Source organism: Sinohyriopsis cumingii, chromosome 13 (assembly GCF_028554795.1).
Source record: "Sinohyriopsis cumingii isolate HCF-2022 chromosome 13, ASM2855479v2, whole genome shotgun sequence".
Taxonomy (NCBI): domain Eukaryota; kingdom Metazoa; phylum Mollusca; class Bivalvia; order Unionida; family Unionidae; genus Sinohyriopsis; species Sinohyriopsis cumingii.
In genome coordinates, this window is record NC_142973.1 from 67,952,211 (window position 1) to 67,971,746 (window position 19,536).

A 19,536-nucleotide genomic window follows, 5' to 3' on the forward strand; every position below is an offset into this window, starting at 1 on the left:
GAAAATATGGAAAAATTTCTATATGTATGTGATGCAATATGATCATGCAGAAGATAGTTATTATGAATCATCATACATTATTACTGCAATACTCAGCTCTAAATGATACTGACTTGCTACCCTGCCATTATGGACTGCTTACATTGCAGAAGGGTATTCTCAGAGATAGTACCAAATGTCACTTCCTGCTATTTAAAAATTACTTAATTCCATATATTACCTACCTTATATATAGGAAGAAGACACGGATGCAGAAGGGTAATCTAAGAGGAAGTAACAACTGTCACTTCCTGCTACAGTATATTAAAAATAGCTTCACTGCATGTACACTGTATGAAGTAATACATTTGGAAGAAGACAAGGATAAAATAATATCCAGTAATAAAATGTAGTTTTAGTAACCAACATTAAATGAATACAAAAGAAACTGTTCTCTATCTTGTGTAGTAAATAAACATACAGAAATAATTAGCTATACACCAAAGCAGCTGTACAACAGTACTACTACTACTACTACTATTATTATTATTATTATTATTATTATTATTATAAACTACAATATGCCACTTAAGTATTGTGATAATAAATTGTCAAGTCTCCTTGGTGGTCTGTCACTTCTTCCTGTTCTACCCAGCAGAAGTACTGACTTCTTCCCCCATTAAATGAGACCAGGCTGCTAGCTGAACACTAAAACTATTTGTTGCAGACATGCTCAATTTACACTGTACATTATTAGATAAACAAAAACCAGCAGTGCAAGTAAGCTGGTATGGTCAGGTATGCCCTACCAATCAGAAATGTATTGCCTGTATTGCCATACTGGAAAGGCAGTGAGTGGGTCAGTACTGTACATCTAAGAGATGCACCACTGTCCAAAACTGCATGATACCAATACTGACATATAATTAATGGAACTGATCATCTTATCTGTTCCAATCTACAGTAACCCCTAATTCTACTGATTCAAAAGATTCCAAATTTATTCAGCAATGATATGAAAGATTAAAGCTGAAAGATAATGTCAGGAACAAGAAAACACAATAATGTCACAAGACAATGACAAGAAGAAGATGCTGCCATTACATGGCTACTTTACCAGCCATCAAAAGCTGAAATGTGACCTGTTTGCACTATAAAAGTTTGCAAAGTAAATGCATGTAACAGGCAATAATTCAGTCAAATATGACTAAAAGTATTTTTTTTTTTATCAAACTCGCAGGTGATATTCATAAGACAAAATGGATGGATTTATCTGTGGTAATTAAAGATGGGCTCTGGACCTGTCCATTTTGGAAACGTTGGAATTGGTAATAAGTTTCATTAGTAAATTTAAAATCTAGGGAATCCTGTATGATTTTTTAAATATTTCTCTTCTGGGTAGGATTCCATTATCAGCCCCTGAAGATCTGAATTAATATCCCTGAATTGGGGTTGGAGTCCATTATCAGCCCCAAAAGACCCGAATGAATATTCCTAAGAAAATGTATTAAAATACAAAATTAAAGATGGAAGCCATCACCAATGTTCTAACACTTTTACAATTTCTCCCCAACACCATGGCTCCATACAATACATGAAACTTACTCTTTCATCAATTCATCCCCCTCAAATACTTTATATGACAAATGGTGTCCCCATGACTATATTTCAGGCCCACAGGACATTCTTATATTCATAAGTGAACATTCTTCACGCAAAGATGACACAAACAAAATCATTTGCAGTTGATGTATCAGTCTGTTAATCAATACTGTAAAGCAGATTCTCAACCATTATTGACCGTGACAATAAAAGAAAACATTTTTCTGAGCCTCATGAGCCCGTTTCCACAATTTGCTAAGTTTTGCCACACTAAAAAAAATGGCGACCCTGCAGAACATCTTTGTGACTGATTTAGGTCATGACCCAAGGGTTGGGAACCACTACTGCAGAGGCAATGTTTGACTCCAACATAAGAAATACATCTCTCTCTCTCTCATTATAACACCGTAAATGGGGTCCATAACTATCAAATACAGCTGTCACTCATTATAACAAACATCGGTGTCATAAAGTCAATAGTGCAGAGGCACTGCTTGAGTCAAATATAAGAAATACAGTTCTCTCTCTCATTATAACACCATAAATGGGGTCCATAACTACCAATATATAAAATACAGCTGTCACTCATTATAACACAATTAAAATTGGTGTGGTAAAGTCAATACTGTAGAGTCACTGCTTGACTCCAATAAGGAAATGCAGCTCTCATTTTAAAATCATAACTGGGATCCATAGCTACTGACCACATCAGTGTGGTAAACTTGATACTGTAAAGACGGTGCTTGACTCCAATATAAGAAATACAGCTGTCTCTCGTTTTAACACAGTCACTAGGGTCAACAACTACTGACCACATGATATGCCTACAAGCTGTAACTACAGTATGCCAAGGCAAGAATGACCAGTGGTGGAGGGAAAAAAACAAAACACCAGTAAAATGTACAATAAGAACATGGTATTTGGGATCTTTTACTCCTGACCACGTATTCAACCATGGCACAGTCAGAACAAGAATGATACAAAATTTGATAACTTTCTTTATTAGTCTGGTGGGGTGGAAAAATGCAAAACACCAGTCAAAATATGGTAATGTATGTGTGTGTATATAAAACTTCACTTCATTTTGTTTTTTTTCTCCCCCAAGTCACACATTTCACAGATCAACTTAAGTACAACAGTTGAACTGTTGTCACAGATTCCATTGCAATAGTCTTATGTCTGGAATTACACGTACATTAAAATGAAGGATATTATAACATGGGAGATTTGCAATTTTATGTGGTCAAAGCAACAACAAAAATATATATAATTTTGGTTGTGTTTAATATGGTTGATATTTTAACACATGACATAATAATGACATTACCCATCAGCTGTTTCATTAATGACGCTTGACACTGAATCACCTCAACTTCCTTACAAGATACCACAGATAGCTTTGCTCTATGAATAACTACTAAACTGATCACAAGTGGTATGCAGGCCAACCTTCACATCCCTAGCAGCTCCAGGGTTTGTTTGGAATCTTCACTCTGGCACTAACAATAACAGAATATCCACAAACTGCACTACTCAGTTCTTATATAGGCAAAAACCACATGATTCTTATGTCAAAGAAGTCAAGTACATGACCTACATCCTGTACCATTTACTATGTATCAGTAATGTTTATAAAGAGCCATTATAACTAACAAAAACCAAAAAAAGACATTACCTATTATTATGCAACTTTCTATTCTTATACATGATCATTAGAAAACAGACTATATACAACTGTATTCAAACTGAGCTGTCCTCATAAAATAAAGAACTATTATTATTATTTTTACTAATATTACAGTATTCTGAACATAATATCAAATATAACCATTCTCCCTCAATTATGGTAGTGTAAATGAAGCTCAGGTTACAAGGAAGATTCCATACATGTACCCATCAAAACATGACCTTTGACCTCTGCCCAACCCAATCACTATATTAACTGGGTATCTACTGGATTTCAAATTTATAGAAGCTGACCCTTACTACACTGTATACTCCAATCACCACAGAAATGGTAATCTATTGGATTTCAAACTTATAGCAAAAGACCCTTATTTACATGTACATTCCAATCACTGGTATGATTACATGTATATTCCAATCACCGGTATGATTACATGTACATTCCAATCACCGGTATGATTACATGTATACTCCAATCACTGGTATGATTACATGTATATTCCAATCACTGGTATGATTACATGTATACTCCAATCACCACAGAACTTGTAATCTATTGGATTTCAAACTTATAGCAAAAGACCCTTATTTACATGTATATTTACATGTATATTCCAATCACCGGTGTGCCTTCTAACCACCTTACATGATATGAATGAAAATTAGGAAAACTCTTAAAACATTACTACCAAATCTACAGGTGACGTTCAACTTATGCCTGAGGTAATAGCAAAAATTAAAACTAATGTAAATGCACATACATGAGCTGTGCATGCCTGAGTCACAGCAATTGGCGCCAGTGATAGTGCAAAAATAAAGCATAGTGGTGCAAATTTAATGTTATTTCTTCCTTATAAATAGCATTAAAATTATATCTTGTAAATTGAATTGGCATATAGCAAGCAGCACCTGTACATTAATTGTCACTTAAGCTAGTTCTTTCTTTACTTCATATGGTACAAATATTGCTTATTGGCCTTTCCCATGTGCATGAATTTGCTGACACTGAATCCAACTGTCATACTATGACTCACATTGATAATTCATTCAAGCCCTTTTGTAAACCTTTGCAATTAGATTCTGTCCTGCTGTACTTTATAAATTTTGTGTCATCCGCAAATATCTTGACATTACTGTCCAAAGACTGGGGTAGGTTACTGCTCAAATAAGGGATAAATCTGGTCCAAGAACATTCATTTTGCTTATAGGATATCTGATATGATCATAGCCCAAAAAGTTTTCATTTCCTACTTTCACTCTGTGTTCTACAACTGACAAAATCGTCAATCTATCTGAAAACATTTCGTCTGATCTAGGCAATATCTCAGATTCAGTGTAAAATTAATCCAACAGCTGATACATCTGAGACCTTGCTATTTATCCCATTGCTTTAAAAAAAAATGCAGGGCTATTATGATACCTGCCATCTGTCCAGCTCTATTTTATACCGTATTCTCCTAAATATAAACTGTCTAGTGGAATATCACCAAATTTAGTACAGTAATTATCTTTTCCTTATTGCCAAAAGTAACAAGGATTTTAGTTCTTGCACCCGTCTTTGGTCCCTTGACAACAAAAGTACAAAGCACAAGTGCAATAACATGACATATTTTTAAACAAACTTTATGCATACAAAATTTTAAGAAAAACAACATGATTTTTCTGTAATCAAATGCAACAGGTCTATGATTATTTAAATCGGTAGTGGGGTCCAAACAAACCGGGATGTATAGTCAGACTACAGATATACAAATCAATTTCGGCAATGCGTATTTTTTAAAAACAAATTTTATACCATTGGTGAAAAAGTCAGCAATGACAAACGGACATTCCGCCAACTGGAAACACATTTTTTATGTTATTTTTTTCATTTGCCTAATCAAATATGGCTTGACTTCCTACAGTCTCAGTACAGTTAAAGCTTCACAGCACATGTTAATGCCATTTTTTACTCGCAATTCAAGAACTCTACAGTGTATGCATGCACACTATGAAACTGTTTATCTGTGTATTACTGCTTTACTTGAGTGTTAATATCCACTCTTTGTCCCTCCTTCTGCTTTAGTGTTGCTGACCTTGTCAATATGAAAGAACACTTGGATAGTTTCGTATTTTGCACCCCCCTAATTTTTAAGGTAGATGACATGAACCTAATTATCACAAGCCTAAATTCACACAGAAGCTAAATCTGTAATATGGTTGAGATTTACTTTGAGTTAGGCTTGGAAATGGGTTGGCTTCTTGGTGACTGCCTGTCACAGTTAGACGTGCATTGGAGATCAAATGCGTAACTTGGGCTGCAAATGAGCAGCCGACTTGGCTTACGTATTTACATGTGTCTGCGACAGAGGTAAATATCTAAAAATCTAGATGGTTGAGGGGTAATGAAAAGTATGCCAATTTGTTATAGTACTAGTGAACTTGATTCATGCATAAGGCACATACTGATTCTTTTAGCTGCCTTGTCACAGGAAAATATTGATAATAGCTCTTTCCTGTCAAAAATGAATGTAAAAAAGAGGGGTTGGTGGCAGTGTTGGTTCAGTATAAAAGCCACCAGTTGCATTAACAATTAACCTGATTGCCACAGTCAAAATCTCACATGTATGCTTTCTACAAAAATCATTAGTTTGTTTGTATTTGTATCTTCAGTGTAAAATTATTCTCATTTTTCTGCAATAGGTCATTGTCGGATGAAAATTCACCAGATAAACTGTCCAGTGAGATCTTGTTCTGTATCGGATAACAGGAGCCGGACAGGGAGATTACTCGTACTTCCAAAACTATGTTAGAATACGGTTTTGGGGCTTGACTTCCGACGGTATACAGAATTAAACGACTTAAAACGGCCTCATCATAAAAGAAATTTTGGAAGCGCTTGATACAAGTAAGTAACTCGGTATGAGAGAGAGAGAGAGAGAGGGAGAGAGAGATGGGGGGAAATCTCGTTGCTAATGAGACAGGAATCCCAGCCCTTTATCCAATTGACCGATACTCTTAATTTCATTTGTGACGAGCCCCAATGGAGACGAGTACGAAAAGAGACTATGCACATTTTTATAGCACCACTTACGTTGCATAACTTTATGTGAGCTGCAATCGAACGCCAAAATAAGTAAACAGCGAAGCTAAGTCCAAAGCACTTCCTGCATAAATTTGCACGTAAGGAAAAAAGAGGAGAAGATCCAATTGGCTTACTGCGCACAGTTGCACCAATTTCCGGTCTCTTTGAGTTCCGGCTTTAGCAATGGTGGGTTTTACATGTGAAGGAAAGAAACTGTTCACACAAAATCAGTAATCATCTAAGCTTTGAAAATGTTGATTCAAGGCTAAATATAAGTTAAGAAACTAAGGCATGCAAATTAGCTCATCAAAGTCCAATTTCATAGTTATTTATTATGAAATACACGTATTTCTCTCGTGTTTTTGTGTTACAGTTTGACGTATTTTCTGGATATAGTTTGTTCCACATAGCATCGCGAATTTTCTTATCTGTAACATGGTAACTTCTCAGGTCAGCATCATTAAATTTGGCCATTGTGAAACAAATTGTGTATTTTTTTAGCTTCATTTAATGTAGACTTTACACAATATAATCGGATTTGCAGCTATTTAAAGTGACCAGTTTAATCATTAGATTAATACATGACATGTGGGAGTCACCTCGTTTAATAGTAAAGATCTAAAAAAAAAATGCAGAGATGGAGAAAAATACGTTAAATTTAATTTCCAATTAAACTTTAAGACAGATTATCGTAAGCATTATGGCTATCATCAGGAGAAAAGGTAGAGATCCTTTAGTCCTACAGTGCAAGATGGCACATGTTGGTTTTGTTTTAATGCTGCCTTACTCTCCAAATAATGGCCTTGAAGTCGCCGCAAAATGCAAACTTTCAAGGACCAAAAAATGCTATTTTGGTTATTGCAGCTGTAACATAAGTTAATTGTATAACATTGATTTTATCGAGACTCCCTTTTGTTTGTTTGTTTCATATGCTTAGTATTTATACAGAGATATCGGTGCTTCAAATATATTCAGTTGTCTTTGAAGTTTAAGCATAACTATATTTTTGGGGTACATTTTTCATTTAGGAAAAAAGGTTGTTCAATCAGTTGTAGCCATTCTTGTTCTGCCTTCGTAGGTTAATAGATTATAGCAAATGGGGTAAGATGACTATCTCAGTGTATTTAGTGTGAACTTGGAAAGGTTAGTTTCTTCAATGGGTACAGTCAACAACTTTCCCTTTGTGCAAATAGAAGTCTCCAGTACCTGTATTTCACACTTAAGTGTCTTTCTTGAAATTTTGTTTTTAAATTTCATTTTAGCATGTGCTTTTCATGTTCCAATTATGAAATGTGATAATTGGACGTCTCTTGTAGAACAACCAACTTACAACAACCAGTTTATATGGCCACAATTTAGAACAGGGAGAAATGCAAAATTTCATTTGAAATTAATATCTCTGCTGCTTGACTGATATTGCTATAATAATGAATCGAGACTCGAGAAAATAATTAAACTGTAGGTTTTATAATATTTAACATAAAAATAAGTAATAAAAGAAGTGAATTTAAAAGAACACTGTTACAACATGATTCGCTGTATAATGTATAGTGCTGAAACTTATATGCATAAATAACTTACTAAGCAATCTTATTTCATCACTGTTTAAGACTGCAACCCCAACACACCACTTCTGTACTGCATAATTTATAAGAACTATCATATGATAATTTTTGGTAAACTTTTTTTCTTCTTCAGCCATTTGTATATAGTAGTCTTTTCTAAATCAATGGAACATGATTACCACACTTAGGTGCAGAAGTAGAGAGACTGAACATTTATGGTTGGCTGTGATAGAGATTGAATTGTATTAGGCATGTGCTTGCAGTATGTCCAATAGGAAAAGGTTAGGCACATGTAGAATTGGATCCATCAGTCTCCAATAGCGTATGATGGTAAATTAAAAAACTAATGAAATGGGGCCTTTTCAATTACGGAATTTTAGATGGTGCTTACAAGTAAACTGGTGAAAAATCGTTGGATACTGAAACCTGTGAACACATATTCTGCCATTGTATATGTCCTATGTAGCTAAAGGACTGTTAAAATCCACACTCAACATCCATATATCTATCCTTGCTTCCCTGCCCTCCCCCCCCCCCACCTTATAACCATGTACACACTTGTTTGGCATGAAAAGACATGCATCGACCCATCTGAAATTTTATCCAAGAGGTTCACACTTAAGGGTTGCAGTTAAAACTGGAAAATGCAGGGTAAACTCGCTTATAAACATGAATTCGTTAAACTAAAATGGCATCTTTTGATCATTGCAGGCCGCCCTTCAAAAAAGGAAGAAGACGAGGAAGCTTAGAGGCCATGTAAGCCATGGACATGGTCGAGTTGGTAGGTTGTTGTTAAGCAAATGTCCACTGGTTTAAATTTTTATTTATTCGAACAATTTTACCAAATACTATGGGTGAAACAATACACCTGTGCCGCATATCGATATGATTCACGATACACAGCCTGCTATACATATTGATACACTTGATGGTGTTTCCATCACTGAAAGGTAGGTGGTGCCCCTTTATGCAAGTTAACATACTGGTTGTATTTCCAGTATGCAGGTTACAGATAGAGCTATAATTATCATATATTTATATGCAGTTCTCATCAATGACAAGAAAACAAAAACACCTTAAAACAGACTACTTGTTGGCTTTCTGTGAGTTTTATTCAGCATTTTAGGCTATTTAATGGTGGCTCCATTTAACTCACTCGCACCATCAGGCATTTTGTTTTGCACAGCATGAATGCTTTGAAAACATCTTATTACCAATTTCATGTCTCACTTAAACTTGGAAGACATTGTGATGTTATCTTCAAAATAGAAGCAATAAAGCAATTTCCTCATGCAACGAAAATCTCATTCTAGAACAACAACTGGCATGGGAATGAGGATGAATACCAACAAAATCTTGTCATATTTTACTTCCTGCATATGCAAAAGCCTGCTTTGGCCACAGGTACTTCTGTTTATTAGTGAAGAAAGAAAACTATTGACAGCACTTTGTCATTTTCTGTAATTTTAAGATTTTTTTACACAAGGTGATAAACTTGAGCTGTTTGAAATCTGCCCCCTTGCTGATTTTATTTATTCCATCATTCATCATGCATAGAAAGAGAAGTCTAAATATGTTCCCCATGTAGAATTTAAGGAGAGATACTGTCAGGATTATATCGTAAGGGGGACTTCACCCTTTGTAAGTGAAAGAAGGGGAGAGTAGAACAGAAGGAAGGGGAGGAGGAAATGGTCATGGTTCATTATTTACCTAACACTTCAATACTTCACTTTTCACGAGCTTACTGAAATCAACATCTTTAAAAGATGTCACCTCTAATTGTATAAGTATCAATCCATTAATTATTTCTTATCATACTCTGTTCCTTATATGAGTATGAATATTTTTCTGTGCTTTCTTCTGAAAGGGCATCTGCATAGCTAGCTTCATCAGCTTGAAGATGTTGGGAAAATGATCTTTTTGGCTGTTAATTTAGAATTTTCAAGAGCTCACGGATATTATATTTTGGATACATCTGCTCCAGAATAGGATTTTTCACCATGATGCAGCATGATGCCCCAGTGCTAGACATCACTATAAACTGCCACAGTGCAGACATCGTAGCGATATGACTGACAAATTGTTAAAGCTCCATTAAAAGTCCAAATCACATCACATAGCAAAAGTTTTGATATATCGATGAATCATTTCACCCCTACCAAATGCTCTTCACAGCTTAGATGTCTACAAGTTGCATCCATGCATTTCTTCCTTTGTATAGTATACAATTCTCAGATTTTGACAAGATGTAGCTATGCATTTCTTTGTTGCAATGCAGTACACTTCACAATACTGGGATTGTTAACAATAGTATTCTGTGAAAATGAATGCTGTTTAATAGATTGTTAAATATGCTTGGAACTTGTTCCAGGGGAAACATTTTGGAAGCAGTCACTTGGTCAGCATCCCTAATTGAAACGGCCCTTTCACTCCCCCAACAACAGATGACCATATCAGGAGAATGGCTTGAAGCAGATTTCTGAATAACAAGAGACCCATTTAATATCGTGTATATATTTAATAGATTTCAATGACACTTTCCCAGTTTTATATTGAGTATAGATGGCATGTTGCATGCTTTAGCCACTCCCACTATCTCACTACATTGTTTACCCTATATAGTGTAAGGACTCCTAATCCATAAACTAAATTTTGTGAGCAAGTTGCCAACAGATGTGGAGAATAAATGTAAAAACTCTAAAGCTGTGAAAAAAGTATGCTACCTGGGCTAACTTTTGGATTTTTATTTTGAAGATCTAAAAGCTCCTGTGCAGCAGTTTTTCTTGCTTAAATTCTTTCAGAGTATGTCATTGAATTGTATGTGAAGATGTTAACAAAACTTTTGCCAGTGATATCCAGTCAGTTTAGTTTATACACCAAAAATACCTGTCTTGACAAAAAATGGCTATGATTCTCAATATTCTGATTTATCAGCTGTGCTGGTCATAGACCAGAAGAGCTTATGGGATGACCTACATCTGTCCATTAGAACAAGTTAATCCTCCTAAACGACTTGGAGAATTGCTATGAAACACTACATACACCATCATCACTTGGTCTGATTGGTCCTAATTGAAAATTGTGCTACTTGGACATCCAGTATGGCAGCCACAGTAGACATCCTGAAAATTACTACTCTTCATGAAGAATCGTTTTATTAAGATGGGGGGTCACCAAAGAATTTCTCGTGATTTCTAGTTAGTCCTAAATAAAAAATGGGGCAGATCTAATGTCCAGTATAGCTATCAATGGGCCATCTTGAAAATCTTGTTGCTTGTCCTATGTGAATGGTGGTTAGAATGGCATTTTCACTAAAGGACTTGCGTCTAGTTAGTCCAGAATAAATAATGATGCCCAAGTGACTTCCAGTATGGCTACCATGGCATCCATCTGAAAAATTTTGTGACTAATCCAGAAGAATGAATGTTCACATCAGCATGGGATTTTCATTTGCCAGTATAACGTTTTCTTGATCCTAAATAAGTAGTGCTGATCATGTGGCCAGTATGCGGTCATCTCAAAAATCTTTTGACTATTCATTTGACTTGGGCTTTCATCAGAAGAGTTTTTATGGTGTCTGGTTGGTCTTGATGAAAATGACTAACTTCAGTATGGCCACTGTTGTGGATATCTTCAAAGTAACTACCTCTACTCCCAGATGAATGGTTGTATCAAAAGATACAAGTTGTGTAGTGTGTCATAAATGAAAGTGGTGCTAATGTGACATCCAATATACCACCATGGTGGCTACACTGAAAATGCTATTGCTGAAGATTGTCAAAGATGGTTTCAACACTGGAGTTGAAAGGAAGAAATTGTTTCATCTTGAATTGCTGGAAATGCTTTTCATCTCATAGAGTTGATTATGTAGTGTTGTGACCTGTAGAGAAAGACCACCAGTCTTGAGAAACTATTGTTTTGTTAGAAGGATGGTATTTCAAGACTGGTTCTGCTTTATGAATTTTATTATTGACAAAAATTTCCACTGGAGTGCAGATATAAATACTTGAATGTTTTGCAGGTAAACATAGGAAGCATCCTGGTGGCCGTGGTAACGCTGGTGGACAACATCATCACAGGATAAATTTTGACAAATAGTAAGTTTTGTTGCTAATCATTGGCAGATGGAAAAACAGTTGTCATTTATTTGGCAGGGACGACATAGCAAAAATAAAACTGAATTCAGATCCAGGCTCTGTAATAGTATTATATACGAAAACTTGAAGCAGTAATTGATGTTAAAAGTCCAGAGGGATAAATAAATGAATTTGTTCATTGAATATTTATTGTGTTATATGTGGATTACTCTTTTTCTTCTCAGATTACTCTTTTTCTTTTTTTTTTTCCTCACTTGATTACACTTTTTTATCACCAGGGGTTTGCATGTATGTTAACATTTTGGATGTCCCATCAGAACTCTTGGGATTTTAAATAAAATGTCTCATTTCAATAGAGGGATACAGAATAAAACCAAATTTAAGCTACAACATCAGAGCTCATTTCATTGTGTATATGTATGGAACATCTTCAAACTTTCTGACAGTATGCTGAAAAAAGTGCTGGTTGTGAATAATACCTAACTTACTCTTTGATACATTTTTAGCATGCCATCCATATCCATAGACTAGGGATACTAATATCGGTACTAAGATGTAACTCGGCTATCTGACGTACAATATGGCCACAAAAGCAGCCATCTTCCAAATCTGCCGAAAAGAAAGTTGTATCATCATGGGATTTCACATAAACTTCCTGTGTCTGGTCTTAAATAAAAATTTTGCTAATCAAATATTCAATATAGCTTCAGCCGTGGCCATCTTGGAAATCATTGCTACTCCTTAGAGATGGAAAGTCATATCAGTGTTAGTTTTTAACAGACTTGTGATATCTTGTTGGTACTAAATCATAATGGTCCCAATCTGACGTCCAGTGTGACAACAACCATAGTGGCCATCTTGAACAGCTTGTTGCTGCTACCAACATGTTTTTGTTCTTTCCTCACCAGAATATGATGGTCTTATTGGTTCTGAATGAAGATGATCAGTTTTAAGTGCAAGAAATGGATTTTTGTCATTTATGCTTTGCCTCGGAGATTTTCAGACTATCATAATTTACAATAATGCGGGTTGTGCTCATTGAAATCAGTGGAACCTTGGAGTTGTCAATATGTCTGTCCAGCTACAGTCCATCAATCAAAAAATTTTCTTTACTTTACACAAGATGAATAAGGATAGTTGGGATTTTACTCCAGTTTGGTTTGTAGCTTTGTATTTCAAGAAACCTCACATTGTTCAATTTTCAGTCCTGTGTGTCATTTAGAGGAGTTTTCTGACCCATATTGCTCTCCTTCCCAAATTCCATTTCAGTAGCACAACTTTACTGAAACATTTAGGAATTTTACCCAAGTAGGCATACAGCTTCATAGTGACAAGACCTAGAGTTTGATTTCCAGCCTTCTATTACATTTACTGGGGTTGCAACCCCTGGTTGCCTTCCCTCCAATAATTTGTTTTCTGCAGCAAAACTTTTCAATGGATTGTTGGAGTCTAATTTGGTATGCATCTTTATAATATGGGATCATAACTACTTTTGATTTTCCAATGTTCCTTTGCATCATGAATAATTTTGTGGCTCCCAATTGCCTGCCCTCAAACTTCATTTTCTGCAGCATAATTTGCTTAATGGTTGTTGGATTTCAACCGATTTTATCACACACCTTTGTAATGACGAGACCTGTTAAGGATGTTGACTTGCAACATTGCATAGTATCATGACCCTGATTTCCCCATTTTTTCTGAACATTGGTTAAAGCAGCACAACTTGAACTTTAACCAGAATTTGAATGCAGTTTTGTTAAATAATAAAAAAAACTTTTTGCTTTCTACATTGTGATACAGAGGGGATATAACCCATAGTTTTCTATACTCCAAATGAAAAGTTTCAGGGGCGGGTTGATTTTTTTATATTTCAGACGTATATTGTGTGCAAGATTTTATTGGAGTTGTTTAATTTTCAGATATCTGCTTCCTGTTGGAATTGCTGTCAGGTTGAAATGTCATTAATTATTACAGTGATTGCCCGTTGTGTTGAAACTTTGATTTTATTTCACCCAAACAATACCAGCAAGCATTATCTTGTAAGTGAATTTCATGTGCAGCTTGATACTATTGTACTATTGCAGGAGTTTGAATGCAAGCATGTTATATTATTTGGTAGATTTGTGGCCCATTATCATTTCCTACAGCCCCTTTTGGTTTGCTTTGTTTTTTGCACATTCCCCCATTTAAGGTCCTCTGGAGTAGCAAATAGGGCCCTTTGCAATACACCCATGTGGTGATTTGTATTACAAAACTCTTAGTTATTGCACTTGAACCTGTTTTATGCATTTACTATGTACCTGGAAATTTCTGGTGCTTCAAAGATGAGAAGTAATTCAGTTTTTTTAATGGAAGTTTCAGCATCATTTTAAGTTCATGTGAGATAATCAGAACTTGGAAACAAAGAAACCGTAAGAATTTTTTTCTTTCTAGTGTACCATATTGAACCATGTATTTTTCTTTGCAAGTCACCCTGGTTACTTCGGTAAAGTTGGTATGAGGTATTTCCACAAGACAAAGAACCAGTTCTGGTGCCCAACAGTCAATCTGGACAAGCTGTGGTCCCTAGTGTCCGAGCAGACAAGACTTCAGTACAAAGGGAAGACCGACAAAGCACCTGTCATTGATATTGTTAGGGCCGTAAGTATTCAAGTGGATTTTCAGTGTGCAGATGTCATTGTAAAGAGAGTGTCCTGCTTCAGGACCATGCATGTTGAGATCTGAAGATTAATGAATACAAAAATTTAAAAACCTTCTGCTACTTAAATGGCTTTTTTTAATACACATCTCTATCATTTTCCCTTCCCACCTTAGTCCACTCTTCATGAGCTAGGGCCCATAACCCAAAATTCATAAAATGTATAATTGAAATAAATGTAACTGTAAAATGCAAGTATCTGATCTTTTACTCCAGAAAAGGGGCCCAAATATACTACACTTGCAGATAGTTGCCATATAGGAATTTGAGTGCCATTTTTTGTGAATTTCCAATTTTGTAGTTTATTACGAGACAGTTCCAGACAAATGGACAACATAACTATTTATGATATCCCTAACATTTTTTAAACTCTTGGGGTAATTATTTTTGATTGCTAATGGGAGAAACTTGGACTGAAAAATTTGAGTTAGATGATTTTCATCAGTGATTATTGTTTTTCTATAAAGTAAACTAGTTTTACACAGAGCTCTGGTTCTTATTTATGAGTGTTACTCTGTCTCAGGGCAAGAGACTTTACTTCAGTAACTGGCACTAAATAGCTTCATGTGTTGATGTGCAGCAAAAACCAACCAAACTAAGGTTTATCCATTGAGAAAATTGTTGCTCTCATACCCACCACTTTCATTTCTACACAATAACCCACTTGAGTGATGAAGCCAAAGAAAAGCGGGGGGGTGGGGGGATATTTATTCCTGTAAATGCTTGCTTTATATCCGACTATTTGATTTGAAGCCCACTGATCTTGTAAGGCCTGATCAAGTCTTGCTTAGCATGCATTATCTGAACTCTGCCAGTCTATACACATTTATGTGTACAATGCAATGTAAACAGTTTAAGAAGAAAAAATATCTTTATTGCTCCCCAGCACATGAAGAGAAAAGTACATGCATGGAAAAAAGATTATAGTTGAGCAGCCACAACATGAAAATGATTTTCAAATCCCTCCCACAGTAATAAAGTTGAGCTTGCCAGAATGATCTTTTAACTATGAGCATTCTTGGTTCTGAGTTCAATGGTAATTTATAGTGTTTGGTTCTATATACCATCATTTATCTCCTGTTTTTTGTTTAAGTTGGTGCCATTGGTCTTTATTTCTGTCAACACTGGGGGTGTTTTGTCTTGTTTTCATTTACATTTGTGGCTTTTTATCTTTTTTTGAACAGGTATTATAACATGTTATTGATTTTGTTAAGTTTAAAGTTGGAGATCATCCATAAAGGACATCCGCAAAGATTGGGTGAGGGGGTGTAAAGGGCCTTGCAGACGTCCGCAAGCTAGTATATTTTTTTATGATATTCTGTGTTGAACAGCTGCTTTAGGCCTACTGCGTGTATTCCATTATGTTTTGCGGACATCATTTATGGAGATCCTTAAGTATAAATTATTTGTTAATTTCAATTTGTATGATTCATTCCACAGAATATCCCTTTACCTTATGCAAGTGCCTTTGTACACCTGCTATAAACATTAGCCATTTTGAGCAGGTTTTTGTAGCCCCATCTTCGAGGGGACCTGTTAGATAGTACTTTCATTGCTGTGAATGACCATTATGTCAGATCACATGGTCGTTGGTTATGTTCTGGTCAAAATATGCTATTTAAAGTAACGGGGATGTATTCTTCTTTCCAAAATGGAGGTGGTGGATTTTGTTCAGTACTTAAGAGTTTTCATGATTAGAATCACAACTATGAAAGCTTCAATAACTTTGGTAAATGCGCAGATATTGATGTAGGCAGCAATTAGTTTTTATCAATTATCAGATTCAGATGACTCTGTGATATAGACACAGACAGAGAACTTGTAATAGGTATTCCAAGCACTTTTAGGATATCAGCAAAAACAATTAATAGCACTTAGCTGTTGTTACCATCCATAAGACCTTAATATGAAAATAAAATATTGAAAATATCATGTAAATTGGTCAAATACTTTTCAAGATAAGACAATTCAAAGTCTTTGAGGACTTCAGAAATTTACGATCCTCACCGAAAATGCGATTACCATCAACTTTCAAAGATCAGACTGACCGCCACTTCACAAATTATGACCTTTACATACCTCAAACATTTTTAAATAAGAAAATAAAAGAAAAACACAAAGATGTATGCATAATATGATAGAAGAAAAGTAGTTCTTGTGACAAATGCATATATTTATTGATTTTATGAATAGTGATGACATAAAATTTATTGTGCAAAATGTACAAAAAATTTAATTTACTTTTGCCCTGATGGCAGCCCACTGACCTGGTCAGCTAGGGCAGCTTGGAATACCTATTTGTAAATTTCAAGTATGAGAAATGGCAGCTACCATTGGTCATGCGACTTCACTCACTTAATGGTGAACGAGTTCTCAAGATCTTAAAGCACATAAATTTTTTTTATATGGAAATTTGATTTTACAGCTATAATGATCAGACTTTACTCTTATACTCTTAAACTTTTCCATACATAATAGATGGGAATGTCCGCAGTGGGGGGTAGGAAATCCGGTATTATATGCAGATGTCCTTTATGGACAACCCCTTGCACAAATTTCAGTGGAAATAAGATATAGGTCCCATGTGCTGGATTGAATAGCTTGCATATGCTGGTACTTTGAATATTTCTCTCAGCTTCAACCTTAAATATCTTCGTAATTAATTCTTCACCTAACACTGGAGTCAAGTAATAGTATTGTGGGAACCAAGTTGAATTATTTGCCAGATGTTGTCTCAAACATTGTCAAGAAAATAGTTCTTATTTTTTACATATAAAGTAACTAAATTCAATTTTATATATGTATTGTATAATTTTGTGGGGACATAAACTCATGTCAGAAGTTGCATCTCAGTAAGCATGTGTTATTATAGTTAGCTAAATATATTTATTTAAATTCATGATTTTTACTGTCTTTTTTATGACCACACTTTGAAACAGTTGGAGCATTGTTTTCTTGCTGTCCATCCATGTATCTTTTCAAGCCATTACAACAATTTTTCAAAAACCTTTTTTTAATACACGTTATTAAACTTGATATTGTTAACACACTTAAGTAAAAAAACATCCACTTGAGGCAGACAGTATCAAATTTGGTATGCACATGTAGATGAGCTGATTAAATTTTCATGTAGTTACAGCAGTTAAATAAGATTTTCAACCTTTTTAATTTAGTCTTGGCAGTTTGCATGCGTGTTTTTCAAACACAAATCTAGCTTATTGATGGTTTCAGAGTATATTGCATTCATACATTTGATTAGCAGCAATTGGTGATTTTAATTTTCTAGATTTCCGTAATGGCATTAAATCTAATATGCAACTCAGCAAAGTAACTTTGATCTTTTTTTGTTCTGTTTAGTTTCATATAAATACATTTAGACCTAATTGTATGATTTCAGGGTTATTACAAAGTCCTTGGAAAGGGCAATCTTCCCAAACAACCTGTGATTGTCAAAGCCAAGTTCTTCAGTAAAAGTGCAGAAGAGAAAATCAAGAAAGTGGGAGGAGCTTGTGTGTTGGTAGCATAAATTGTCAAGACCTGTACTAATAAAAAAAAACTGCGAGGATTTTCTTCTCTTTTTTTTTCTTCATCCACACAGATATACATGTGCAGCTCACAGCACCTTTTGAAGAACAAAGTGCCTTGTATACTTATAAGTAGAGTCCAACTGCAAGCTGCACAGACCCAGATGTGCCAGCTGATATATGTCTATGCAGATTGTATGGAGTAATTAGTAAATAAATGACAGACCTAGATATGCTTGTGTATGATGCAACATCAGTTGAGTTTTTAGCAGTTGGACTCGACTGTCACTAAATGCAAATATATATGGTACTGTAAAAACACAAGTTTTTATAATAAAAAAAGAAATGGTTGAAATATTTTGCTGTAGGTTTTCATCCATACAGATCTCCATTTATTGACTGAACACCTTTTGACGAAGAAAGTATTGTGTGATCCATACTCCACACTGATAAACACTTGAATGTTAGTGATCAGACCTCTTTCAAACTCCTCTCTTAAGATGCATTATTTCAGTAACATGATTAATTATGTAGGATGTACCAAAATAATTACCGCCATTTACTGAGCTCCTTTTATTCTCACACCCATTGAAGTATCTTTACGCCTAAACTGCTTTCAAGCTCATGTTGGCATGTTTGGTCTTGCTTTGCTACCTTCAGTGGTGTCGACATCAAATTTTGTGTTGAAGTGTATAAAAGTTGCCCACTTTTGGGATTCATCATGGCAAAGTTTGCAGGCATGGCTATGTGAGCCTGTCATCCATCCATCTGTTGGCACAAGTTTGTTACGTGGACTACTTGGTACATAATGAAAAGGGTACTACTAAGACATCCCATATGACCACCTTGGCAGCCACCTGACTGCAGAATGGCAGGCCATATTAACATCAGGGTTTTCATTGAAAGATTGTCTAGATGGCCCTTATGAAAATGGTGCTAATTTGATGGAGAGTTTTCACGAGAAGATTTTGTATAATATCTACTTCAGTCCTAATTTAAAGGGGATAATCTCCCCTCCAATGTGATCCTCACAATGGCTATTTTGAAAATCTAGTTATTGATACTCCCACCTGAATAGATGTATATATCAACATTTGGTTTCACCAGAATACTTGATGTTTACTTGCTCCCAAATATTAATGGTGTGAAGTCTTATAAATTCATTTTGGTGTTTTAATAAGTCTGAGCGCATGGTGAATGAATCTATCATGACTTTATTATTTTTTAGTGATATGGTTTGTCAGTTGTATTTTTGTAGGGTATTGTGCATTTGTCGACATTTTCAACTTTGAAGAACAGCCCCATGTTTTAAAGCCGTACC

At 35.3% G+C, this 19,536-nt stretch overlaps 2 protein-coding genes across 2 annotated transcripts in view; one reads left to right on the top strand and one right to left on the bottom strand.

Annotated features, from left to right (window-relative positions):
- The window catches only part of LOC149785778 (uncharacterized), a 148,901-nt gene extending 142,464 nt beyond the window's left edge, over positions 1 to 6,437 (bottom strand). The window contains exon 1 of the mRNA XM_089979689.1: positions 6,341 to 6,437. The gene's annotated coding sequence lies outside the window, so the exon portion shown is untranslated. The remainder of the gene's footprint in view (positions 1 to 6,340) is intronic.
- Positions 6,437 to 18,254, top strand: LOC149785779 (large ribosomal subunit protein uL15-like). The gene is made up of 5 exons (XM_089979693.1): positions 6,437 to 6,517; positions 8,608 to 8,677; positions 11,918 to 11,993; positions 14,462 to 14,633; positions 18,089 to 18,254. The coding sequence occupies exons 1-5, from the start codon at positions 6,515 to 6,517 to the stop codon at positions 18,215 to 18,217; spliced, it is 450 nt and encodes a 149-aa protein (XP_089835819.1). The 5' UTR covers positions 6,437 to 6,514; the 3' UTR covers positions 18,218 to 18,254.
- The last annotated feature ends 1,282 nt before the right edge of the window (positions 18,255 to 19,536 follow it).